Genomic DNA, 27,905 nt, shown 5'->3' with positions numbered 1-27,905 from the left:
ACTAAGAACTGGAGACAGAGAGGGCAGCACGGCTCAGGCTTCTGTTTCTAGAGGACAATTTTATTAGTTTAAAAGAAAAGCTGCAGGGCAGGCAAGCCGTAACCTGCAGCAGCTTCTCAGAGGAGCTGGATGGTGAAGAAAGGTGACGAGACAAAGCCACACCTTTCTAAGTCAGACAAGGTTTGGCAAGCAGTCACCTGGCAGGGAGGGGAGTGTGGTACTTCGAATGTAACTGCCCCCATAAGCTGATAGGGAGTGACGTAGGAGGTGTGGCTTTGTTGGGGTGGGTGTGGCCTTGTGGGAAGAAATGTGTCACTGTTGGGGTGGGTTTGAGGTTTCCTATGCTCAGGATACCAGTGTCTCAGTCGACTTCCTGTTGCCTGCAAGATGTAGGACTCCCAGCTACCTCTCTAGCACTACGTTTGCCTCTGCACCGCCATGCTCCCCACCATGATGATAACGGACTGAGCCTCTGAAACTGAGCAAGCCACCTCGATTAAATGCTTTCTTTATAAGAGTTGCTGTGGTCATGGTGTCTCTTCACAGCAATAGAAACCCTAAGACAGGGAGCTTTAGAAAAGAGTGAAACAGCCAGGCAGTGGTGGCGCACGCCTTTAATCCCAGCACTCGGGAGGCAGAGCCAGGCGGATCTCTGTGAGTTCAAGGCCAGCCTGGGCTACCAAGTGAGTTCCAAGAAAGGCGCAAAGCTACACAGAGAAACCCTGTCTCGAAAAACCAAAAAAAAAAAAAAAAAGAGTGAAACAGACCAAAGTATCAAAAAACAACTTTCTTATGCCAAGGTCAGCATCTGGAAGGAAGAGACAGAAGGGGAAATCCAGGCATTCCTGAGTCCTAACTGCCTCACAGCAGCTGTTAAAGAGGCCGAGGACAGGGCAGGGGTCCTATTTGTGTGCCCACCGACACTGCGATCTCACACACGTACCTGATACTTTATTAACTCTCTGTCTTCCTTTTCCACACCCAATTACTAGATATTAGAGATACTGTTTGTGTTGATGGTGGCTGACTTTACAAGTTAGTTCACCAATTAAGAGGATATCAAAATAAAATCATGCTATAATCAGGACACACACAAAATAAACCATCTAAAAATTCTGGACTGGGGGCTAGATCAAAAGTACCAGGCATTTTTAGTTGGAGGTATTCAGTTTATTTGAATTGTATGTAAGTGTCCTGTTTGAATTTAAAAAAAAAAATCAGAAGATAATAGAATATATCTTTTTCCAAAATAGTCCAGAAGTTGCAAGGCATACAATCTGCCAAATGCCAGAGAAAGTGAGTGCCAAGAAATCTCTCCCCTCTAAAAGAAAACAAGTTAGTTCCACTATTGATCTAATGTCATTTCATTAAGGATTTAATATAGATTTGTGGAAATAAAATACACAATCTGTTATAAATACCTTCATTTAGCTTCACTATTAATTTCAGATAGTCCTGAGCATTGTGTAATCACAGCATTTACCATTCTTGATTTTATAGATTAACCAAATTTATTAAATTAAAAAGAAATTTACAGACATCATTTTTATAATATCAACTTGGGGACAGACCATCAGAACACACACACACACACACACACACACACACACACACACACACACACACACATCCTAGAAAAGTCAGAAGGATGTCTATGCTAAAGTTACTCTCTGTCCAGGTCGGAACACTGTTCCACTTTGATTTTTCTTCTTCTTTGGGTTTTGAAAGTTTTCATACCTTAAAAAGTAAGAGAGATGATATTTAGTGAACAATACTTAATAATTACAAAACAAAGGTAATGGATTCTTTTAAAAACAGCCTAATGTTTTAAGAAATGAAAGGAAAATAACTGGATAAATGGAGGAAATTAACAAGTTATGAAAAATAATTTTTTAAAGTTGCAGTCTAGGTAGAAAAAAGGAGAAAGAAAATAGCAGACTAGACAGGATAAAATAAAAATGGCAATGAACCATACGAAAATTGTAACTTTTATAGTTTTGTTCAAAGACAGGGAAATTACTAAACAAGATATAATTTCTGTGCAGTCAAGTTAGCCATGGTTAGAGCTGTGGAACAGTGAGGTTGGGAGGGTTTGAGATCTGTGTTCTGCCACTGAAAGACACTGTCTATAGCAATTTGGCAATATACTTTGAAAACCTTAGAAATGTTGTGCCCTGTGATGCAATGATTTTACCTTTATTCTAGTGAACTAATGAAAGATGTGCAAACATCTGGCTCCACACTGCTTATAGACTAGCAGAGAGAACCTAGAGAAAACAAAAATGTCGAAACCTGGACACCGTGGCAGAGAGACACTAGAAACTGACATTGAACACCACAAAGTGGCCGCCTGCATAATGTGAAAACAGTGTTCAAGATGGACAGATGGCTCAAAGGGATCATTGGCCTGGCAGCACAGGGAGGATGTTCGTATTTTAGTGAGGAAAATGTAAGTATACAATCATGTAAGATTAAGGAAATTTCTGCTGCTTATTCTTTCTCATCTGTGTTTTTTGGTATTTGTGCAGTAAGTACACATTGCTGACATATGTACACCTTACCTCCAAAGAACTGAAAAACTGAACAAGCATTGAAGTATTTATTCTTAAACAAAGCCAGGAATAAATATTTTTTGAATTACGTTGAATCACTGACATAGAATGGTGGCCAGTCCACCATTCAAGGTAGCCACTGTGTAAACTGTAGGAAGCTATAAATCTCAGTGAGTAGTAAAATTTCCATAAATGAGAAAATTCTATGCAAATGTCGACACTAATAAAATGTAAATCATCTTAAAAGCAAAACCAGTGTTTGTGTGTGTCTGTCTGTGTGTGGTGTCTGTGTGTGTGTGTGTGTCTGTGTGTGTGTGTGTGTCTCTGTGTGTATAGTTGTTTGTTTTTTTTTAAAATTTATTTATTATGTATACAGTGTTCTGACTGCAGGCCAGAAGAGGGAACCAGATCTCATTACAGATGGTTGTGAGCCACCATGTGGTTGCTGGGAATTGAACTCAGGACCTCTGGAAGAGCAGTCAGTGCTCTTAACCTCTGAGCCATCTCTCCAGCTGTTGTTTTGTTTTTTGTGTAGCCCTGGCTGTTCTGGAACTCACTATGTAGCCCAGGCTGGCCTGGAACTCACAGAGTTTGCCTGCCTCTCCCTCCCCAGTGCTCAGATTAAAAGCGTGTACAACCACACCCAGCTAAAACCAGTATATTTTTAATAAACATTATAAACTAAATAATTTAAAATTATTTAGACCATTATACATTGTCCTATTTCTCCTTTTCTCAATCAGTTCACTATAATGTAACTTAAATATAGTTTAACTAATTAGTTAAGGGAAGTCTAAGTGCATAGCTATTATGACAGTGTCTTTTTTGGTTACAGGAATGAGATAATGCAGGGCCTCACACATCCTGGGCTTTTAAATTAGCTTCTGAATTTTTAAAAACTGTAAACACTTAGGAGCTTAAGTGAATAATATGTTGTTTACGGTTACTTACAGCTCAGCAAAACCCTTCCCTTCCTCTTCACTAATGGACGGTCTTGTGTGGGCAAGCGCAGTCATTAAATGTGCCTGGCTGATAGCAAAGCTGGCTTTGACTGGTCCTGGCTGGTTAAGGGATTCATCCTCCTGCAATCAAAAGCAGATTAAGCAAAGGAACACATGGAACTCATGGAACACAGTGGCAGTCCCAGTCATTGCTTGTTTCCCTGGAAAGCAGACATTCTTTCCAAAGGACAATTCCAAAGCAAGGACCTTCACAGCCATCTGACTGAGTCACTGTACTTCAGCACCCTGCTTGTAAATATGGCTCAGTTAAAATGCAAAGGGGGAAAGCAACTTTAAAAGGGTTAACGGTTCTGAGAGGAAAGGCCATACTCCACTTTGGCTCCGGTATCTGCCTTTGATGACACTGATCTCTGCCCTCAGCTGGTCTCTCTGCTCCTGCGTGAGGTCTTGGTAGCCTTCTTGGGAAGGTGTCCTGAACACAGGATGCTGTGTAAATGGTGGGTCTTTTCCAGGAGGTGCAGGTAGATCTTGAGTCACGGAGCTTGGTGCGGAGGGACACTGTGAGCTCTGTAGGATGGGTGCAGTCAAGACCAAAGGGAGACAGATGGGTGAGGAGGGAGGGAGAAAGAGAGCCATGTTCACCGGAGAAAATGAAAACCGTTTCCTTTTTAACAGTTACTGTTTGAGAATTTCACCCATGCACCTGTATTTTGACCCGATCCATCCCACTCCTTGGCCTCCCCTCTTCCATATCTCTCACCACTTTCCCCTCCCAACTCCATGTCTACTTGGTGCTGCTAGGATGTGCATAAGGCCACCCTGGAGCACAGGCAGACTGTCAGGGGCCACATCCCTCAAGCAAAAACCTTCACTTGGGTAAGTTTCTATTTAATAACTAGAGTTAAGCAAGTTTAAAAGATGATATTCTATAAAGAAAGTCCACTGACACCTATGGAGTAGAACCTCCAGGACAAAACAGAACCGGCAGCCATAACACAGAGGTTTATTTACTATTTAGCCATTTAAACCTACTACACTGATGGCCAGGACAGCTTCAACACGAGCCTTACTCTTAGTTTTCTGTGTAAGTGCGTGGGGAGGGGCTGGAGGCCGGGAGTCGGCGTCAGGTGCCTTTTCAGTAGCTTTGACCTTACATTCGGAGATACACTCTGACCTGGAGCTCAACGATGTCTACACTGGTTGGCTAGCACACCTCAGGGATCCTCCTGTCTATGCCTCCCCAGGCCGGAATTACAGACACGTGTCACCGTGTCCTGGTGTCTACATGGCCCTGGGGATCAGAACTCAGGTCATGGTTCTGTGTCAAGCGCTTCACTAGCTGCCATCTCCTTAGCCCTTTCTCTTAGAGCCTAGGAAAGAGTTCTGCTAAGTTCCCTGATATTGCTAGAGAAGTTAAATTCTATATATTAAAAATAAAAAAAACCCAAGACCTTACTTCCTAGGAATAAAAGTAGGTATTTTTATATTTCTAGAAACCTGAATTAGTAAAGCAAATATACTGAAAAAGTAACCATTCATGTAAAAATGTTATATATTAAAAAAGTAATAGTAAGCCACTATTAATTTGAGTGGGTATATATTTTAACTAAATAGGAAAAGCAATATGTTGCCCATATTTAATCTAGATAGTTTCCTTGTTGATACATATTATTACTTCTTTTCATATTTTCCATAAAATGAATCAGAGATAAATAGCATTTTTTTTTTTTTTTTTTTTGAGACAGGGTTTCTCTGTGTAGCTTTGCGCCTTTCCTGGAGCTCACTTGGTAGCCCAGGCTGGCCTCGAACTCACAGAGATCCGCCTGGCTCTGCCTCCCGAGTGCTGGGATTAAAGGCGTGCGCCACCAATGCCCAGCTGATAAGTAGTATTTTTAATGTCAGGAATTATTTGCAGCAAATTTCCTAATATTTAGAAGTACTTCATGACAATAAAGTTTACATGTACTCTTAAAGAGCTCTCAGAAGAAAAAGGGTTTAAGATCACTCACGAGGAGAGAAATACCCAAAAGACCACAAAGGGAGTCATACTCGGGCCCTGCAGAACCAACCCCCTTGCTCCTGCTCCTGTTTAAAAGCTTAACAAGGACTAAAAAGGACTAATTGGCATAATTAAATAAACAAGACTATTTTTATTGCAAACCAACCAACCAGAAAGACTATGTGGGGCTGGTTAGGAGATAAATCCTATGTCCCATCAACATATATCTTTACGTATCAGAGCCACGCAATGACGAATGCACAATATACCAAGTCAGAAGAGGTTCCATTTCCAAGTTCTGATTCATATGAGCTTCCAAAGTAGAGCCGGTACATGTTGAATTTTGATTCATCTGGAAGGATCTCAGACATCTCAAGAGAAACAAGGGACTGATCTAAGCCACATTCTCCATCCCCAGCTGAGTCGTCGGAACCACTACTGTGGTTAAGAAAGACCATTGAAGACAGGCTTAGGTCACTGTCAGAGCTGGAGCCTCCATCCTAAATTATACAAAAGGAATGCCAGTTGTAACTAGAAATAACAGCAGACGTCACTCCATGGAGCACCACAGGGAGGTGTACACTTCTCAGCAAACTCTCAATCCTCTATGAATTCGAGGTACACAATAACAATGTTTTATGAGACAAGGTTTCATGGAACCCACGCTGGCCTTATATTTGCTATGTAACTTCGGACGACCTTGATTTTATGATTGTTGGGATTGCAGGTGTGCACCGGCATGCCTGGTTTGCCTGGTGCTGGGGGATGAATCTAGAACTCTGTGCATGCTAGGCACACTACCAACTGAGCTACATGCCCAGCCCTACACAACACAAATGTACTACTACAATAAGGAAAGATTAAGATAAAGTGTGATAAATCTATCAACCTTCCCAATGATAATAAAGCTAGAACTCAGAATCCAGGTTTTATTTCTCCATCTGCCTTTCACTCATTTTCAGTTTTATTATGAAATGATTTATATCAACCATATTATAGAGTGTAGATGTACACATGTATACTTGTAAAGCAGTCATATGAAAAGGAGATTGAAAAAGAAGAAACCTTCAGGCAGGGCTGGGGATGTAGCTTAGTGGTACAGAGTTTGCCTCACATGTGTTGGGTCCTAGTTCAGTCCCTAGTACCACAGAGAAAACAAAAATAACCAAACACTCACTCACCATAATGGCTTCCTAAAATAAATAGCAAAGCCTGACCTGGGGGCTGTGGGGATAATTCAGTAGGTGAAGTGCTGGCAAGCATGAGGTTCTGAGTTTAATCCTCAGAACCTAGATAAATACCTGGGCACAGTGCTGTGGGATTGTCATCACAGTGCTGGGTGGCAGGGACAGTGTGGCCAGCCAGCCTACCCACAGTGACAGACCCTGTCTCAGGAGGGGGAGGATGCTTGAGGCATGCCATCCACGGTGCTCACTGACTTGCATGTGCACGAGTGCACATGTATACACATGTACATGTACACCCCCCCCACACACACACATTTGGCTTGGAACTATTTAAGAAATTTAGGACCTACAGAAATTTCCAACAAAAACTGGTAGACAGAAAAGCTTCCTAGAAAATATAGGCAAAGTCTACAATATAATAAATTATCTTCTGCAATAATTAAAATGCCATCAGAAAAAAACACTGGTTCTAGGACTTGTATATAGAAAATACAAGATAAACAAAGATCATCTTGTATCCGGAAGTAAGGAAGTTGTTGAAGAATGATGAGGACATGAGGTAAGGCCGCATGTTTCATCCCAGAAGACCGCCAGTGGCTGATACAATTTTATCTTCAATAATAGTGACTTCAGTCATAGGCATAAAATAGCTGAACACCTTAGTTATTTTTCTATTTCTATGAATTCATGCTAGCCCACTCTAAATAATATTTTTCTAATACCAAATAGTTTGTTGATATTATGGTAATGTTAGGGAAACAGATACCAAGTCTTCATAATTATAATTCTCTGCAAATCTTACGTCCAATTTCGGAACATTTACAACAGGCAGATTCAAGTTCCTGTAGAGTTTGGCCCCGATCTGCTCTCCCCTCGCTGAAAGCTCTAAGAGCCTTCCAAGGTTAACTCACATGGAGCCCTCCAGGCAGCAGCAGCCGGCCCTGCAAGGCCTCCAGCTGCGCGTTATACAGCAGGGCTTTCAGATCCGCTCCTGTGAAGGACTCGGTTACTGACGCCACGTGCTGAAGGTCCACGTCATCTGCCAGGGGTAGAGAGTCACTGAGGGCGTTTAAAATCTCAAGACGCGACACCTGAAGGAAGAAAAACTCATTGACTAGACACACGAAACAGTGAACTGTGGCTGTAAATTGTGACTCTTAAAACTTCCTTCATAAATTGACTGGACACATCTAACAAGCTTTCCAAGCAGTTTGGAAAATGTACTAGAAGTACATTGTCTGTCCTTCTTAGAACTGTATCCCTAAAAGGAGACACAGGTAGGGAAATGGATGGAAACCAGTATCTGTAACTATTCAGTGTGAACAATTTCACACTCATACTGTGGTTATTTCCTAGATCTGGCCAAGTGTGCCAACGAAGGAGAATATTAAGAAACAAGCACATGGATCATATACTTTGATCTTTCGGCCCCTTTCTTTCTTTCATTCATTTATTTACTACTTTCTACATTTGGGAGCAAGGGTTGGCAGAACATGACAAGAACAGTTGAAACACCTTCCTCCATGTGACCTGGCCACATGCCCACTGTCCCACTTGCTGGGTTCTGAATCAGAGGTTTCTTACAGGATATGAGAGTGGGAGATCTGAAAGCAGAGGATGTGCTGAACAGTCCTTTTTAGGCTTGCTGATTTTCTCCTACTGGCCAGCATAGCCGTTCCAGACACCTGACTCAGGGCCTGTTATGCTTTGAGTAAACAGTAGACAAAGCCTTTGCCTGCAAAGCTGTCTGCAAAGGACAACTGCTACTGCCTGGCCAAAGGAAAGCTCACAAGCAGAGTGTGGCCTCGGTCTGCTGGGTTTGGGACTATGAATGTGACGCTGTCACCTGGTCTGGAGGAGGGCAGTATACACATTTATCCAGTCGGCCAGGCCGCAACAGGGCAGGATCAATCAAGTCAGGGCGACTAGTAGCAGCCAGCACATAGACACCTGGGGGAAAGAACACTTTAGAACGACCGTTTAGTAACCTCTCTTTACAGTGTGTCTTTGTGTTAACAGTGACTTACCCTGCAAGCCTTCCACTCCGTCTAACTGTGTCAGCAGCTGGTTAACCACTCGGTCCGTAACCCCTGTGTTGTCGTGACCTCTTCGAGGAGCAATGGATTCAAACTCGTCAAAGAACAGAATGCAGGGCTTTGCAGCCTGTGCTCTGGGAAAAAAAGAACACAAACATTCTGCATTTTACCAGGGCTCCAGAGTCCACAAACTCTATACACTCACACACACACACACAGACTATAATATATAACACAGCACAGGTATGTGTACATATTGATCCTAATCTTCACAACTAACCCTTAAGAAAGCGCGGGAGATGCAATTATCCTTATTTTCAGGATAATAAAATTTAAACTGAGTTTTTTTGCTCACAGTAGTGTTACTTATTCTTATTATATTATTAATTATCTGTTAATTTCATCTATGCACACAAGGTACTTTGATCATATTTACCTTCCATCTTCTCTCTAAGTTGACTCAAGAGCTTAAAATGTTTGTTTAGAAGTTCATGCCTCTGGATAAGTAAGAACCTAAAACCCAAATCGTAGTCAATAGGTTCTTATCATGGCTAGCCATTAAAAAAAAAAATTATATTTTTTAATTTCTCTCTCTCTCTCTCTCCCTCCCTCCCTCCCTCCCTCCCTCCCTCCCTCTCTCTCTCTCTCTCTGTGTGTGTATGAAATCTGTGTGCATGTGTCCTCAGATACTAGAAGAGGATGTCAGATCCCTTGGAGTTGGAGTTAAAGGCATTTTCAAGTCACCCCGATGTGGGTGCTCAGAACCAAGCCCAGGTTCTCTGGAAGAGCAGCGAGCTCTTGGAACCACTGGGCAATTCTGTAGCCCCACGGTGGCCATTTTTATGTGTGCTCACTTCTGCTTCTGGAAAATGCCGGTTTAATTCTTCAGCCTGTTCCAAGATGGCAAGCTCATTATTTCTGCAGTGTTTTGTAGGAACACTCTAAAAAACCCTTGTATTATTAGATATAAAACATTTAGGGCTATAATATGTCCTTTGCTAATTTAACCTTTTGTCAATAGTCATGGACTTTAATTATGCCCCCTCTTATAAGGTTTTATTTCTTTCTTTCTTTTCTTTTTTTTTTTAAAGATTTATTTATTTATTATGTATACAGAATATGTGACTACAGGCCAGAAGAGGGCACTAGATCTCATTACAGATGTTGTGAGCCACCATGTGGTTGCTGGGAATTGAACTCAGGACCTCTGGAAGAGGAGTCAGTGCTCTTAACCTCTGAGCCATCTCTCTAGCCCAAGGTTTTATTTCTTAAAATGGATAATAAATACATAAACCTTTACCTTTTTTTCTTTTCTTTTCTTTCTTTTTTTTTTTTTTCCATACAGGGTTTCTCTGTGTAGTTTTGGAACCTGTACTGGAACTCACTCTGTAGACCAGGCTGGCCTCGAACTCACAGAGATCTGCCTGGCTCTGTCTCCCAAGTGCTGGGATTAAAGGCGTGTGCCACTGCTGCCCAGCAAACCTTTACTTTATTATTTTTTTTCAAATTATATTCATATATTTACTATGTATAGTCTCTTAGTTGTATACTGTGCAACAATTATAATTTGTTTTTTGGTCTTTCAAGATAGGGTTTCTCTGTGTAACAGCCTTGGCTGTTCTGGAATTCACTCTGTAGACCAGGCTGGCTTCGAACTTACAGAGATCCTCCTGCCTCTGCCTTCCAAGTGCTAGGATTAAAGGCATACACCACCACCGCCCAGCTGCAACAAAATTTTTAGAAGACTACAACAATGTAAAATTTTCTTTAAAAATTTTCCATGATTCTGTTACATTTGAATAATAATTTTCAACTTTAAGTACTATCTTCTGTATTAATATGTGATCTTATGTACATTCAGTAACACGAGCACTAATGAAACTGGATATATGGTGTGTTGTCTTCTAAGAGATATATATGTTAGGAACTGTGAGAAAAAAGAACTTAGAACTTAAAAGAAAAGGAGTATATAAGGAATAATTATGTGCTTCATATAAGAATCTAATCTGAAAGAAAAATGTGGTGATACTTCTAATCCCAGGATTAGGAGGCTGAGGCAGAAGGGCCATGAGTTCAAGGCTAGTCTGTCCTACATAATGAGATCTGGTCTTGAAAGAAAGAAAGGAAGAAAGGAAAGGAAAGGAAAGGAAAGGAAAGGAAAGGAAAGGAAAGGAAAGGAAAGGAAAGGAAAGGAAAGGAAAGGAAAGGAAAGGAAAGGAAAGGAAAGGAAAGGAAAGGAAAGGAAAGGAAAGGAAAGGAAAGGAAAGGAAAGGAAAGAAAGAAAGAAAGAAAGAAAGGAAGGATGGACGGATGGACTAGTCTGATCTTTCTTTGAACAAGTACTTATTATTCTATTTTTAGGAATATTACTATTGTAAATAAAAATAATCTCCAAAATTTAATGTTGGAAATATGTATTTTAGGTAGATTTACTGAAATAACACCCTTGTCATTTGCTTTGTTAGTAATTCACATAAACCATAGGTTTGAAATAGTTCTTCAAAAAATAAGGCCCAAACCAAGATTAATAAATGATAAGTCAGTTACTTCAAACATTCATACAAACCACCTCATGAAAACATCTCGAACAGCTTGTTCACTTGCTCCAATATATTTGCTGAGTAACTCTGGTCCCTAGAAGGTAAAAGACAATCAATCAGGTTGAGATGAAATTAATTAAAAACAAACACAGCTTTGGGTTTGGATTAAGCATAATGAGTTGCAGAACGTTTAAGGTTGAATGTGTCTCACAGTGAACTGTGCTGGGGTAAGAGTCACAACGGCTCCCTGCCCTCGGCTTCCTCGGCCTAGAACATTGTCCTCGGTGTTCTTGTGGCCTGTGGCATTTTTTCCTTTAGGTCTTTGTCAACATGTCTCTCTTCTTGAGCTTCACCTGACAACACTGTGTGTGACCAGCTACTCCATGTCCTTACTGCCCAGCAGTGGCTTTTATGCGGGCTGTCCAGTTAGCGTCTCTTTCCACAGTAGAAAGTAAAGGTCAAACACAAAGTCTGACCCCTGCTGAGTCCCTACTGCCCAAACAGTGCAGTGAGCTAAGCACTGGATGTGTTTAGTGAAGTACTGCATGGCTAAAAGGGACAGACTCCATCGAGCAAATCCGTGGGATCCTCCTAAACTATACAGAGATATAATCCACTCTACTTAGCATCTTCAGTTACTGAAGTCAATTTGTCTATATAGGAGGTGAAAAATAAAATTTCTTTCCTGAAAGTTAGCTGCAAAAAACTTTCAAAACAATGTTATTACATACAGCAAATCTGATAGCGAGTCATCTTTCCTTAAATTAGCGTCACCTTTAAAACTGAGTAGGTTTAAAAAACAAAAACAAAACAGTACCTGCCAAAGATCTTCCTAATGGAACAATATGTACGGACAAGCATTAATCTAAAAAACATTCAGGAGGGCAGTAGGGGCCAGAAGAAATCCAGAAGAGCGGAAGACAGATGGCTAAAGTTTCCACCTTCTCCTTCCTTACCACTGTTACCACCACCACTGCCCGTCTGCCCGGTTCAAACAGGAGCATGACTCAGCGGGGCGGCAAACCAATTCCAAATTACCAACCTGGATTCCAGCTTCTGAGTCAGTTTTGAGAATGACTACAATAGAACTGTTTTGCTTCAGAATCAATCAGTCTTTAGTAAACTGCTAACGGTGAGGTCTTGACACTAAGTCTAAGGACATGATGGTAGGCTAGAGGCAGACTGTGAGCATCACCCCAGCTGACCCGTTGATAGTGAGCTTGCTGTGTATTTTAAAAACTCTGTAGACTTTGTGTGCACTAGCGAGGGTAAAAGGCAGTCAGCTGCCCTCTACTCTCACAGGTCTCGTCTCCCTTAAGTACAATTTGCTTTTCCTTTTAATATTTACATAAATTCTATTCACAGATGGTGATTTGCCCTAAGCGAGAACATAAAAGCCACTCAGAAAGAGAGGTGGATCAGCACTCAAGTCCTTACAGCTATAAACCAATAAATGCATCGTCTTCTCTCCCAGCTTTCAAACAGGAGACTAATCCACAGTCATGAAACATAATTGGAATTGGCAAGGTCGGCTGTGGTGGGAGAAAAAAATATGGTGGCTGCTGAGTAAGTTAAGCAGGAATCACCCTGAGACTGATTACATACCAAAAGGAATGAGAACATGTGTCTATAGAAAACTTGCCATGGATGTTTAGAACAACATCATCCATAAAAGCCTGGTAAGTAGAATACTCCAGAGGTAGCTCAAAGGGTACAAGCCACCAAGCCTGGCAACTTGAGTTTGTCCGTGGACCACATGGTGCAAGGAGAGAACCAGTTCCTTCCTACAGGCTGTCCCTGACATGCTCACCTGGCACAAGTGAGCCCACATAGACACAAGATAAACAATTTGATGTTAAACTATGTACATTAGAGCCTGATGGCAGAAACAACCCAAAGTTTCCCAGTGATAACCAACGTGTAAGCAAAATGTGGTGCAGGTAAGCAATGGGACACAAGCAAGCCACAGAAAGGGTTGAGGCATCAATGCACGCCACAACTTGAAGCATACTAAGTGAAAGGAGCTGGACACAAAAAGTCACTATTACCTGATTTTTACATACAAAATATTAAGAACAGGCAAATACATAGACACAGAAATAAGATTAATGGCTGCTAAGGAATGAGAGGTCTTGGGAACAGAATAAAATAGCTTTGAAAATAGGAGGCTGTAGGCTCCCAGTTCTGTGAGTACAAAACAATGCCAACGAATTTTGCACTTTCAAAGGGCTAACTGAATGTGGTGTTTGCCTCAATTAAAAAGACAAACAGGGTCAGGCAGTGTGGCACATGCCTTTAATCCCAGCACTCAGGAGGCAGAGGCAGGAGGATCTCTGTGAGTTCAAGTCCAGTCTGGTCTACAGATCAAGCCCCAGGATAGCCAGGGCTGCACAGAGAAAGTCTGGAAAACCAGCAGCAAGACAGGGCAGGCAGGTGCACACATACCTTGACACTGATGAAATTCATTCCGCTCTCTCTTGCAACCACCCCAGCAAGTAACGTTTTTCCTGTCCCCGGGGGACCATAGAGCAATATTCCAGTCCTCTGTCGTATGGGCAAGTTCGCAAATAATTCCGGGTACTGAAAAATATTAAAATATGACAAAGAGCAGAAATCTAAACAAAGACTGAAGAGCAGTATACAGAAAGTGTTTGGATGGTAGTAACTGCTACCTCCTTTATTAATAATAACACAAGAGCAGGGAAGGAAATTCCGAGTGCATCTATATAAAGAATCTGTCAGGGCGTTACACCTCCTTCCACTTTGCTGAAGACTGTAACCAGGGCCGTGACTGAGCCAGGCAAGGCACAACCACTGAGCTACTGGACTAAACCACTCTTTCTTCTTAAAGGATAAGGAAAGTACTGTGTTAGGAAAACAAAGGCCAAAGGCACAGTCTTCCAACCAGCATAGAGCACTTGCGTGGTTAAATTGTGATAGCTGTGTGCATTCAGGTCCTGAGTCAAAGAGATAACAGAGAAGCATAAGTCATGATTATAGATGGCAACGTCTCTCAAGAGTTCCCTTCTAAACAAGTGATTAGCTACAATAAGCAAGCCTATGTGAGTTCATCTGCTGACAAAATTCCAACCTGACCTCCACTTCTTTACTAAACATAGAAACCTCAGAGTCAGCAAACACATGGTCTCCATATACTTGGATATTAATGCCTGGGGCCCAAACTCAGCATTTGAGGTCATGATATTGCTGGTTAGTAAGTCCGTGCCCATTTCTTCTCCCGTAGGCTTAAATCTATGGTCCTGTGCTGTCCTCAACACATCCCAGGCCCTGACAACAACCCTTCCCAAGAGTTGCCATCCAGCTACATGCAGTCCCAAATCTCTACTTAATTCTTTACTTTGCATGAATCCTCTGTCTCACAAGCATGCCCATTTCTCAGGCCTCTGATTTAACACACTACACCCTTCTCTATTCCTCCTTTATCTTTCTCTCTACCTAGTTTATGCTGCCAGTCAGCTCTGCCTTTCTAGGACTAATACCCAGGGTCCAAAGTCTGCCTAATGCACCTGGTGTCTTGTGGAGCAGAGGCCTCTGCCTCCTGCACCATGCCTGTCTGCTTCTGTTGAAATCCCAGCAGGTGGTTCACCATGCTTTAGCAAGTCTGAGTGACTTACGCAAAACAGAATTAAGATACTCACAACAAAATGGATTTGTATTACAGGCAGAGAAAATATCAAATAGTTAGAAAATCCCATTTCGCTGGGAGTCTAATTAGTGAGAAAGAGGAGGGTTTATATGAGCGAGAATTGTTGAAACCAAGGTTGGATAAAGCACAGGGACAAATAACCAAATGAATGGAAACACATGAACTATGAACCAAAGGCTGAGGGGCCCCCAACTGGATCAGGCCCTCTGAATAGGTGAGACAGTTGATTGGCTTGATCTGTTTGGGAGGCATCTAGGCAGTGGTACTAGGTCCTGAGCTCGTTGCATGAGTTAGCTGTTTGAAACCTGGGACTTATGCAGGGACGCTTGGCTCAATCTGGGAGGAGGGGACGGGACCTGCCTGGACTGAGTCTATCAGGTGGATCCCAGTCCTCGGGGGAGACCTTGATCTGGAGGAGGTGGGAATAGGGGGTGTGCTGGGGGGAAGGGGAGGGGGGCAGCAAGGGAATCTGTGGCTATTATGTAGAACTGAATAGTATTGTAAAATAAAATAAAAAATAGTGTAAAAAAAAAAAAGAAAATCCCATTTCTTTGGTAACTCAGTAAATCCTTGTCAATCAAAGGGAAAGTGTATAAGCTAACAAATAAAGCCATGGCCAGTGGGTCAGATTTCTTCTGGCCATTAGGACTTGGTGTGTGTGTGTGTGTGTGTGTGTGTGTGTGTGTGTGTGTGTGTGTGTGTGTGTGTATGTATTTGACCTTACCTTGGCTGGTAACTGGATAGTATCCATGAGTATCTGCCGAACGTCATGTAATCCACCAATCTTGTCCCAGCCCAGGTCTCTAGGTTTATGCAGGTTGACATTTCTCAGAGAAGCAGGAAGAAACCCATGGAGAGCCTTTTGGAAGTCTGATGTTGTTAAAGTCAATTCTGTTCAAAATAAGAAAAAAATTTTTTTTTTTAATTTTTAGATAAGCTCTCACTAGGTAGCTCTGGCTAGCCTCAAACTCACAAGAGATCAGTTTGCCTCTGCCTCCTACGTGATGGGATTAAAGACATGCATCTCCAACCCAATTCATTTTTAAAATATGTTGGAATACTAGCTGGAAATGCCAGATTTCTACTCAAATACTTTATGAAGCAGAAGCATGTAATCCTTGCTCTGCTATGACCACATTCCCACAACAGGAAGGAGTTTGGGGTTTGGGGTACAGATACCTTCCCTGGTGGAGACGTGCTGATGAGAGAGGTGAGAGTGTATGGCTCTGTCCACGAGGACAGTCAAGTCTCTAGCCGCAAACCCTTGGGTTTCCTTAGCTATGCACTGCAGGTCAAAGTCAGGGCACTTGTTTATACCGCAGCCCAGTTTATTTTTCACGACGTTATGCAGAATCTCAAATCTTTGTTCCTTGGGGGGAAAAACACAAAATTCAGATTATTAATTTTCCAATGGTACATTTCACTAGTTATATATCACCCAGCAATGAGAATATGACCTGAGAAACGCCTCGCCAGGCAAGTTCATTGTTATGTAAACATCACAGAGTGCACTTACAGAAACTGAGATGTACAGACCCCCCACACACACTACATGGTAGAGCCTGCTGTTGTGCCCCAAGCGCTCGGCAGGTAATTCTGCCACTCTGAGCATGTGCAGCTCCTGGCTGCCTGGCATGTACTCCCATACCCACCGGGTGTGATCAAGATCCCTCTAATTGTTAAGCCGAAGCTAACAGTAATTAGATACCAGGGTTGGCTCCAGCCTTTTCCTTCAAAATCATAAGTAACTCTTTGCTCTGCCATGATCCTACCAGAGGTTGCATTTCTGCGTATGGTCTAAAATTAGACTTCAAGCAGAAATTCCTCAGTAAGTTGTCTAAAAAAACACACTGATCCAAGATTGCCACTTCTTTCTCCAATAAGGAGCATTTTAGGTAACAGCTGGCTCTTAAGAGGTTTTTTTGTTTGTTTGGCTTTTGTTATAACATTTTAGAAATGTAGATAAGTCTGTTGTGCATTTTCTTTATTAGTGATTGATAGGGGAGGCCCCAGCCCTTGGTGGGTGGTGCCATCCCTTGGCTCGTAGTCCTAGGTTCTGTTTGAGCAAACCACAGAAGCAAGCCAGCAAGCAGCACCCTCCACGGCCTCTGCATCAGCTCCTGCCTGCAGGTTCCTGCCCTGTTTGAATTCCTGCCCTCACTACTTTTGACAATGAACTGTCACATGGAACTATGAGTGAAATAAACCTTTTCCTCTTCAAGCTGCTTTTGGTCATGGTGTTTCATCACAGCAATGGTTACCCTAACTCAGACAACCAATATCACTATTCTTTAGTTTCTTTTTTGGTGCTGAGTACTGAACCCAGGGTCCTTGCACATGCTAGGCAAGCTCTTCACCACTGTGAGCTCTTTACTACAGAGCTCAGCCCTCTGTGACACAGAATAACGGGTAAATACTTCTGCTTTTCATAACAGTTAAATGCAAAGAGTCTGAACATTTAGAGTAGACACTGGGTGAGAATCTTAAGATTCTTTAGTGTCTCCAAGTGTCTACTAGCCTGAGCACATGTCCTCTGCTCATGGTCACTACATGCTCGGTGAGCATAAGGTCCCAAAGGGGGCAGGGATGGTTCATCAAATGAAAAGATGTCTACATTCCATTTCGTCCTCATTCAAAAGAGACACTGACTTCAAGAAAGCCATTTCCTTAGCAAGAACGAAACATTTCAGATGAGTATAATCTGTGCTCACAAACTGCACATGTTGCTCTTAAATATATGCACAGTTTCCTAGAAGCAGTAACTTTGAAAACAAAAGCAATTTCTAAGAAAAGAACACAGCTCAATAACCTTTGTAAGTCTCAGATTACCTGATTAGGAGGTTGAATGTTCTGGACACACTGAAATGTGTGAATTCCTTGAGCAGAAACAAGTGAGGGATGGAGGGAATGTTGGAATTGGCTCGTGGCGATGAGCGCGATCAAACTTCCCATAGAAACGAACTCTTTGATTATATCGTTCAAAGCTAGAATGAAGCAATACAACATAAAGCTCAGGGAAAAACCATGAACATTTAAAGCTGTATTTCACTAATAACCTAATGTTAAGATGAAACAGCTCCTTCCCGTTTTTAAAAGCATTAATTCTACCCCTTCACTGATCTATCTGTTGAATCAAAGGAAGTGTAGGAGGTTCTGTAAACTCAGGACGTGTCTTTTGAGGTTCTGTACTCTCCGATCTTATAAAGTAAATGAATCCGAAATACAAAGGCATCTCAGCAACGAATATTCTAGAAGGACAATTAGTGTCCATACTATATCACAGTTATTTAGCAGAACAGGCATGGTGTTTCTAACACTTCCTGGATAATTTCTTTCTATTCAAGGCTTGGCGAAGTTTGTCTGAGTAGATGAGAACTGAAATAAGCATTAGTAGCATATCTCTGAGTCCCGATCCAGAGATCTGCAGCCTTCCTGCATGGAGACTAACAGAGGGCAGTTGGAGCTTGTATACAGCACTTCCTTACACACGAGACCAACAGAGCGGTGTCTAGGAGCTTGTGTACAGCACTTCCTTACACACGAGACCAACAGAGCGGTGTCTGGGTGTCAACAGGTGTCTACAGGAGACACAGAACTCACACTTTGAGCAACCCTCGTTAATCCACTGCCAGCCACTCCTGTCTGTGTTTTGTGCTGGCTTCAGCTCTGCCATGAGTGGCAGGGTTTTCACTGCCCTGGCTCTGCCATTTCCTGACAGACATGAAGAATGCTACCAGGACCTGAAGAACACACAGCGAGCATACACCTTATTTCCTCAAGATGGCAGCTTTGGGGCAGCGAGATGGCGCCGCAGCTAGTCATGTGCCACCGAGCCAGACAACCTCACTTCACTCTCCAAGGCCCACATGGAGGAAGGAGAGACGAGACTCCTAAAAACTGTCCTCTGACTTCCACATGGACACTTGGCACATGGGTGCTACCCTAACAAATGCACAAGTGAACTAATAAAAATGTAAAAAAAAAAAAAAAAGATTTACCATTGAAATGAAAACTGTTGACTGACAAGTGAAAAACTCCTAACCAGGAGGGGGCTCCTAACCAGGAGGGGATGCTCCTAACCAGGAGGGGATGCTCCTAACCAGGAGGGGGGCTCCTAACCAGGAGGGGATGCTCCTAACCAGGAGGGGGCTCCTAACCAGGAGGGGGCTCCTAACCAGGAGGGGGGATCCTAACCAGGAGGGGATGCTCCTAACCAGGAGGGGACGCATTACCGTGTGCGAGGCGCTGGCTCTGTACAGCTTCAGGGCTGTGCTCCTGTCCTGGGGCAGTGGGCGGGCCGGCAAGGAGGTCCAGGTCGTCCAGCAGGATGACAGATGGCTGCCTCCAGGCTGCCTCTGAGAAAGCCAGCTCCAGGGCTTTCTGTATGCTTTCAAGCCTTTTTCCTACACACAGAAGATATGATGTCAGTGTTATTCCACGGACCGGAAGTTCAGGTTCCTCTTGAAAGGAACAGAAGAACTCAGTATCAGTTTATCTAAAAAATTAAACCCATGTTTTACTACCGTACCAATCAAAAACTTGATAAACATCGACACATTCAACTCATAAGTCTCCAAAGACTCAAAGTGCCAACGTGTATCACAAGGAAGGGATGCGCTGTCCCGACCTTTATCTGCTGCACTCAGTCTCAGTCCAGAGTCCAGGTGGCTGACAGTTGTGAGACACGCAGGATACAGAAAAACACAACCCAGAGTAAGGGCTCAGGATCTGAGTCACACCCTAGCAGTTGCTGGAGACCCTGGAGTTCCCAGATGTGAAGGACACACTTGGTTTCAGGTTTGTTCCAGGTATGGGACAAAGTTAATTTCCAGAAGACAGAAAGTTTACAGGTCTGCAAGCTAATGCAGAGGGCCGCTGATACTTAGTTCTAAGTTGGTTTTTTCACGGGGCTTCAAGCAGGATTAAAACCTCCTTTATAGCAAAGGAAGTATTGAGTTTTCAAAGCTATCTTTATCTTGCATTAAAATGCATATTTTTATTTATCTTTTGAGAATTTCATACATCCATCCAATGTGATTTTTTATTTTCTTATTATGCACTAGGTAAAAAACATGAGCAATAAAGACAAGCCAGGAGCCAGGTGTTAGTAGAAACCCAGAAAGAAGCTAATTGTCCAAAGAGAAACTGTTCCAACCTCTTGTTTTAATGGAATAGATAATAATGTAAATGTTAGAAATGTTTAAAAAACACGCAAGTGATACAAGGTCAATTGTAATTCTGCTCATTGTCACCCAAAGCCACCCACTTACCCTCCCAGCCTTGAAATGCACCGGTTTCCCATAGCAATTCAAGGGTCATTACAGATTAAACAGAGTACTCTAAACACTTGGAGTGGCATTTGTTGGTATTTCCAGGAACACAGGCTGTAGAGCTTTCACTTTAAAAAATGGCTTCCATCAAATTGTCAAATAGAGTCTTAAGGATTTTATCACAAACATCAGAAGGCCAAAAGCCTCCAAGTTTCTAAGGATTTTTTTGTTTTTCAAAACAGGGTTTCTCTGTGTAGACCTGGCTGTCTTGGAACTGGCTCTGTAGACCAGGCTGGCCTTGAACTCACAGAGATCTCCTGTCTCTGCCTCCTGAGTGCTGGGGTTAAAGGTGTGAGCCACTATGCCCAGCTTCCAAATTTCTAAGGATTTTCAATAACTAAATGACACAAGTAAAAGTTTAAAAGTACTGTATCTATTACTAGCACTAATAATGCATTCCTGTCTACGATAGGGGGATTTATGCTGAAGCTCATTCCTACCTCGTAAAGCTTTACAGTCGACTATCTCCACATGGGCATCCAGTACGTCACAGGCTTCCTTACAGATGGCTTTGGCTAAGGTTGACTTCCCACTCCCCTGGAAGACAATGGTTGCGTCAGAACTCTGAATAGATTTAATTACCGAAGGAAGAAGCTCTTGTCAGTGCCGCGGCTGCCGAGATGCAGCCTCATCAACTGATGCGCAGATACTGATCCAGTTGCCGTGTGGGGTTCTGTGCCACTAACTATGGCTCTCCTTTCACTCTGCTAATGAGTTAGGTACCCTATGTTCATCACAGTGCGTGGACAGAAATACACCCATTTCTACACTTGCTGGTTAATACAACTTCTAACATTTAATTAAAACCAATTAAAAATAATACTTTATTGTTACAAGACATGGCTAATATATAAATATATATTTGAAATATATAATATAGGCTGGGCGGTGGTGGCAAACACCTTTAATCCCAGCACTCAGGAGGCAGAGGCAGGCAGGTCTCTGTGAGTTTGAGGCCAGCCTGGTCTACAGAGCGAGACCCAGTAAAGGCACAAAGCTACACAGAAAAACCCTGTCTTGAAACCCCCCCCCCAAAAAAAAATATATATATATATATTAAATATAAATATATAATAATTTTGAAATAACTATGGCATATTTTTATTTAATGTCAATGATTTAATGAGAAAAGTAGATTATTAATATATCTTGTACTAAGTAATTTTAATTGATACTTTCTTAATGATTTATAGCCATTACTGTGACTACCAATTAATGTGGAGTACAACCTTCAGACCCTTTTTTCCTGTGATGGACATGATTATATGGCATGTTTTATGAGATTAGGTCTTATCATGTTGGCCAATCTAGCCTTGAATTTAAGATCCCCCTGCCTCAGCCTTTGGAGTGGCTGGGATTACAGGCCTTGAGCACAGCCCTTGAGAGACAATTCAGTCGCCAGGATTGTCTACTTTGATATAAGAACAAAGAACACGTCACTGGCTTACAATCCATGAGCATTCAAATGCAAGCTTTAGTTCTCTCTCATTGTAAAATAGTATGCAAAGATTAAAAACAATTATACTTAGTAAAGAAAGAAAAGAATGTATGTAGTCAGTCATTCCACCATAGAGCAGCTGTTTCAATGCTTTTCATTTTTCTAAGCATTCTGTATTTCTACAAATTTATAAAAACAGAACTAAATCATTAATGAAGTTTTATAATTTCATGTTTTTACTTAAGCTGTTTCACAAGTTACTTCTTGCCCAGCAGTGGTGGTGCACGTCTTTAATCCCAGCACTCGGGAGGCAGAGGCAGGTGGATCTCTGTGAGTTCCAGGCCAGTCTGGTCTACAGAATGAGTTCCAGGATAGCCAGGGCTACACAGAGAAACCCTGTCTTGAAATAACAAAAAACAAAAAAACAAACAAACAAAAAACTAAAACTAACCAAAGAAACCAAAGTCACTTCTCTATGCTTTATATTTACACTCCTCCCACTTGTAGCCATCATCAAGTCAGAACAGACATCCAAACAAAGACATGTTCGGTGATCTGTTAGTATGCCTTAGAAAGAAGCAGAATTATGACATCAGAAGTGTCTACTAGGCATGTCCAAATCCTCTGGGTCTTTATAGTTCTGTTATCAGTTTCTTCTTTCAATCTATTATCACTTCTTCTTGCTGTCATTTCTCTGAAGTCCAACAATGTTGTATCAGTTCAACTATTTTGTTTTGATTACTAGCAAAATGTGACATAAGAAACCTAAAATTTGGAGTTTCTCAGCAAATAAGTACTATCATCATTATCTTTTATAGAATTAATACCACACTTAAGTTTTTTGTTTGTTTGGTTTTGGTTTTTTTAAGATAGGGTTTCTCTGTGTAGTCCTGGCTATCCTGGATCTTGCTCTATAGACCAGGCTGAACTTGAACTCACAGAGATCCGCCTGCCTCTGCCTCCCTTAAAGTCGTGTGCCACCACTGCCCAGCCCACATTTAAATGTAATGGATTTCAAAGACTAAAACAATTAGGGGTGCTGGACTGTAGACCAGACATATCATCATCACCTGCCCAGAGGGCCTTTTCTTCCAGCTCGGAGTACTTCACATTTGTAAGGAACTTCTCCTGTATGTTTCCTCTCCCTTAGGTGAGGATAACCCAAAGAACACAGATGAGAAACAAAACTTCGAACTCAACACTAACAAGCTCATTATAGAGATGACATGTAAACCCAGGACCTCCGTTCTCCCACTGACTGTCCTACTCTAGGAAGGACTTCAAAGACTGCTTCTGGAGACAGTGGGCTAAGACATTTTAAAAATAAATATTCTGCCATGATGATGCGGTCATTTAAAAAATGCCAAAGAGGGGCTGGAGAGATGGCTCAGTGGGTTCAATGGTTAAGAGCTGCTCTTCCAGAGGTCCTGAGTTCAAGTCCCAGCGTCCACACGGTGGCTCACAGCCATCTATAATGGGATCTGATGCCCTCTTCTGGCATACAGGTATACATGCAGATAGAGCACTTATATACATAAAATAAATACATCTTTTTAAAAAATGACAAAGAATGGTTTCTTTGTTTAAGTAAGATAGGAGAAAGAAACTGGACTAGCAATAGGAAACAGTTATTAAATGACATGAGGAGAAATGAAGAAACTTTAAATTTCTATAATTATAAAAGCAATATGACTAATCAAGACCACACTGTGTTTTTGTTTGTTTTTAAAGATTGAGTGTATTTTTTTTTTTTTGTTTTTTTTTTTTGTTTTTCGAGACAGGGTTTCTCTGTGTAGCTTTGCGCCTTTCCTGGAACTCACTTGGTAGCCCAGGCTGGCCTCGAACTCACAGAGATCCGCCTGGCTCTGCCTCCCGAGTGCTGGGATTAAAGGCGTGCGCCACCACCGCCCGGTGAGTGTATTTTTTAAGATTATGTGAAAGACTGATTTTTAAGTGTGTGTGTGTGTGAGTGAGTGTGTGTGTAATGTACATATGAGTGCAGGTGCCTGAGGAGACTGGAAGAGAGTACTGCATCATCTGGAGCTGGAGTCACAGGTGATTGTGAGCCATCCAATGTGGGTGCTGGGTGATTGTGAGCCACCCAGCGTGGGTGCTGGAACCCAACTCCAGCCCTCTGCAAAAGCAGTAAGCACTTTGAAGCAATGAAACATTTCTCCAATGCCCAACACACCAGTCTTTGGGCACAGGAAGTAACACAGCATTGGTAGAGAATAAGACAGCAAGCCTCTGTAAGAGGTCAGGGATCTCAACCAGGACAGTAAAAAGTTAAAAAGAGAAGACACATGCCCCGTGTCAGGAAACAGGGTAGTACACAGAACCTGCAGGAACCTGGAACCAAAGGGTAATAAGCAAACAACTTTACGCTCATGAATTTGACATTGTAGAAGAACTGGACCAAACCTCTAAAACCTTCAAGTGCTTGTCAATGAAGATGAAGCAGACTGCCTAAGCAGTCCTGTAACCACAAGAATATGTCATTTAACAGCTTTGCACTAAGGACTCCCCAGGTGGGGATGGGTTTGATGCAGATTTTACCAAGCATTTAAAGAATGACTGAAAGTCAACTTATAGTTCCCACAACACTTGACAGATCATCATGAGCCCATAATACACTGAGAGTCAAATCAGACAAAGTCAGGACAGTGGCAGGCACTGTAGACGAGTGTCTCCCATAAATGCAGATTAAAAAATTAAACAGAATGAGAGCAAGCACAAATCACCACAGCCAAGTGGGATTTTTTCAGAAAATATCAATACTATCCACAGCCTCATCAATATCCTAGACACCAAAAATCATTTAACCTTATCAATTGATATAGAAAAGGGTAGAGAGGGTATAAGAATTCATGATGACTTCCCTCATACCTAACAGGCATACAAAAATATTAATGAATGTGTGATTGCTTTCCCTATAATGTGTTAGGAGTTCTTCAAAATACATAAGCCAAACCAAAGAGATAAACGCTACTAGCTCGTGAAAAGGAGCACATTTAAACTGAGTACCTTTCCTCCGGTGATCAAAAGAGCGCCGTTCCTAAGTCCTGCCAGGAGGGACGTCAGCTGCCGAGACAAAGGGCGTCCCAGCAGGCTGTGAGTGATGTGCTCCATGGCGGATGTACCTAAGGAATTCACTCCGCTGCAAAACACAAAAATTCTTATGTAACAAAGCCCAAAGCAGCTATAAAGTCCTACAGTAAGACCTAGCTATAGAAGGCTGATGCTCTCCTTCCTGAGCAAGCTAGCGATGTTTACGGGGTAAAGTCTCAGAAGTTCTCCTGCACTTACAAGAACATACTGTAGCTTATGTGCGGCTCTAAAACATTAGTCTAACATCTAAAGCACGGTCGGTAACCAGCTTTGTTCTAAAGGTCACTTGTTGGATCTGCTAACACACCTAGACACTCCCACCCCCCAATTTTCGTTTGGTCATCAATATTATCATAAACAGGTGCTTCAGCAGGGCTTATTGGGATAGTCAAAGCCTTGGCTCCTCTTAAATTTCCCTTTGAAATCTGGTTTCTACCTGTCATACAAACACTGAACCTAACACTATTTCTTGATATCTACCATGATTTTATTCATGAAAACAGAAATGGAACAAAAACTTCTGAGAGTGGAATCCAAAGGGATTTTACTTCATAGTAATGTACACTGTTGCACCTAATCTTCTTTAAGGTTTCATTTTTTCTCACTAAATGGTAGGAAATTAAATCGCTCTCGCACCTAGTGTAAGCCCATGAATTTCATGCTAACATTTCTATGGCTGCCACTCTTAGTACATAAAGAAAGAAACGCAGACAGCTTCTTTTTCAGATTTTTTTTTCTAAAAAGAAGAGAAAATATTTAAAAATCCTAATTATTACAATAAAACAGTGAAGGAATAACTTAATTTGAAATATTTTTCACCAGTCAACCAATGTTTTAGATTTAGTTATTAAAAGGCTTTTATTTGTTTTGATAACTACTGTTTTGGTCAAGTACAATGATCAGGTAGGTGGTATTTGGTTAACTTTTTTTCTCACAAGTCAATTCTTGAAACAGGATCTCTAATAAAACTAGCTACCTAAAGAGACAAGGCACATTTCTAACCTATGTGAAAACTATCTCCCAATGCATTACAGAGACTTTCCATTGGAATCCCTGGTCACTGTCCCACGCGCACATAGAAGCCTGCCAGAGAGAATCCACAGCAGTCTGTAAACATACTAATTCGGCCGTAACCTCTTACCCCAGAGAGTTCAGCTTTAAAAAGGGAAGAAGAAAGTCAATTTCCTCACTGTTTTCTTCTCTTATCATAGGCTCTAGAAGGACCTACAGCAGCAAGGAGAAGCCAGTTTTACATTTCAAAGTTAGGTCTTTTGCTTGTTTCCTGAGTCCCAGAAAAAAGAATCACCAACTGTTACAAAGTGCATGCTGTCCCCAAGACTGTGGCCTGAAAACCCCAACACAGTGCTCACGCGTGGACACAGGTAGTTATGGACAGCAGCAGGCAGACTGGAGCCGTCTGACGACACAGTTCTGTCCCCTGTGTCATAATTAAATCGCCACAGTTTTGACATTGCACCTTTCTGAAGGGTTTTCCCTCAATCACATTGCAAAGATAATTTAGAAACCGTGGCTAATTCCAAACCACTGAAATTCTCAACGACTGGCCCAGCTTCAGTTCCACAGCAGCAAATAGAACTAGACACAATATCCTAAAACCTTGAGTACTTAGGAAGAAAAGTAAGGTGCTATTTGTGAAGTGGAGAGCTTTAACAATTGTCAAAATATAACAAAATGGCAGGTGAAAACGTGAATTTTAAAAAAGTTAAATTATTTGTGTGCATGTGGGTGTGCACACCTCAACAAGGAGGTAGCTTATGTACCACAGTGCACATGTGGCACTCAGAGATAACTCTGGGGTGCGTACGTGCATACGTGTGTGTGTGTGTGTGTGTGTGTGTGTGTGTGTGTGTGTGTGTGTGTGTGTCTGTCTGTCTGTCTGTCTGTATACAGGCAGCTCATGTGCACATGTGGAGGTCAGAGGACAACTTTGGTGTATGATGTGTGTGTGTGTGTGTGTGTGTGTGTGTCTGTCTGTCTGTCTGTCTGTATACAGGCAGCTCGTGCACATGTGGAGGTCAGAGGACTTCAGTGGATGATATGTGTGTGTGTGTGTCTGTCTGTCTGTATACAGGCAGCTCGTGCACATGTGGAGGTCAGAGGACTTCAGTGGATGATATGTGTGTGTGTGTGTGCGTGCACTGTGTGTGTGTGTGTGTGTGTGTATGTGTGTGTGTCTGTCTGTCTGTCTGTATACAGGCAGCTCATGTGCACATGTGGAGGTCAGAGGACAACTTTGGTGTATGATGTGCGTGTGTGTGTGTGTGTGTGTGTGTGTGTGTGTGTGTGTGCACTACAATGAGGAGGCGGCTCACGTGCACACGAGGAGGTCAGAGGACAACGTCGGTGGCACTGGCTCTCTCTTCCACCGTTTACATGGCTCCCTGGGACTGAACTCAGGTCACCAGGCTTGTATGCAAACACCTTAACCCACTGAGCCTTCTCACTGGCCCCAAAATATGAACTTTTAAAATCAATCCTCTAAAACTAAATCTTCATCTGTTTAATACATAGAACTTTAAGTCATGACCCATTTACCAGTTTACACAATCAACAGTAATTCTGAAACTTAATTGTGCTTAACCAATGTTTACATTTAGGAGAAATCAATATTTTATTTAGATAAAATATTTAAAATCAAGTTATTCCTTACTCTTCTCATGTGGTTTCTAATGCAGTTCTGGATATACGCTTCCAGACAGAAACCCCTACTTGACTAGTCACAGATGACAGACAGTGCTTTATTACATGTCAATAGGGTGTAATTACTTGTACTGCGATCTTCTGCAGCAGAATGGCGCTCAACACAAAGACAGCCTTGCCTTTTTCCTTTCCTTTTTCCTGAGAATGAACTATACTCAGAGAGAACTCTTTCAACCCTATTAAGAAGAAAGTGATAAATGGAGAGTTAGAACTGAAACCAAGAGGGAATAATTTTACTTTAAATATCAAATGTATTTAAATTAAAGACATTCTTTAACACTGTTATGTTTCACTGTTCAAATGAGACGTAAGTTGGAAAAACAATTAAAATTCTTTTTCAAGCTAGCCAGGCGGTGGTGGCACAC

The 27,905-nt window shown here is 41.9% G+C and overlaps 1 protein-coding gene across 1 annotated transcript in view; it reads right to left on the bottom strand.

Moving 5' to 3' along the window:
- Nucleotides 1–1,354: 1,354 nt before the first annotated feature.
- Pex1 (peroxisomal biogenesis factor 1) overlaps nt 1,355–27,905 on the bottom strand; it is a 42,606-nt gene continuing 16,055 nt past the window's right edge. The window contains exons 8-24 of the mRNA XM_006991212.4: nt 27,607–27,716; nt 25,961–26,043; nt 24,736–24,868; nt 20,714–20,810; nt 19,176–19,346; nt 17,773–17,927; nt 16,123–16,312; nt 15,668–15,834; nt 13,722–13,856; nt 11,306–11,370; nt 8,728–8,870; nt 8,547–8,650; nt 7,612–7,791; nt 5,783–6,013; nt 3,884–4,081; nt 3,504–3,634; nt 1,355–1,737 (exon numbers count right to left, since the gene is read on the bottom strand). Of these exons, the coding sequence (XP_006991274.1) occupies nt 1,653–1,737; nt 3,504–3,634; nt 3,884–4,081; nt 5,783–6,013; nt 7,612–7,791; nt 8,547–8,650; nt 8,728–8,870; nt 11,306–11,370; nt 13,722–13,856; nt 15,668–15,834; nt 16,123–16,312; nt 17,773–17,927; nt 19,176–19,346; nt 20,714–20,810; nt 24,736–24,868; nt 25,961–26,043; nt 27,607–27,716 (2,378 nt within the window). The 3' untranslated portion in view covers nt 1,355–1,652. The remainder of the gene's footprint in view (nt 1,738–3,503; nt 3,635–3,883; nt 4,082–5,782; nt 6,014–7,611; nt 7,792–8,546; nt 8,651–8,727; nt 8,871–11,305; nt 11,371–13,721; nt 13,857–15,667; nt 15,835–16,122; nt 16,313–17,772; nt 17,928–19,175; nt 19,347–20,713; nt 20,811–24,735; nt 24,869–25,960; nt 26,044–27,606; nt 27,717–27,905) is intronic.

This window comes from Peromyscus maniculatus, chromosome 3 (genome assembly GCF_049852395.1).
Source record: "Peromyscus maniculatus bairdii isolate BWxNUB_F1_BW_parent chromosome 3, HU_Pman_BW_mat_3.1, whole genome shotgun sequence".
Classification (NCBI taxonomy): Eukaryota; Metazoa; Chordata; class Mammalia; order Rodentia; family Cricetidae; genus Peromyscus; species Peromyscus maniculatus.
Note: the sequence above shows the minus strand (reverse complement) of the source record. Positions and strands in the feature narration are given on the sequence as shown.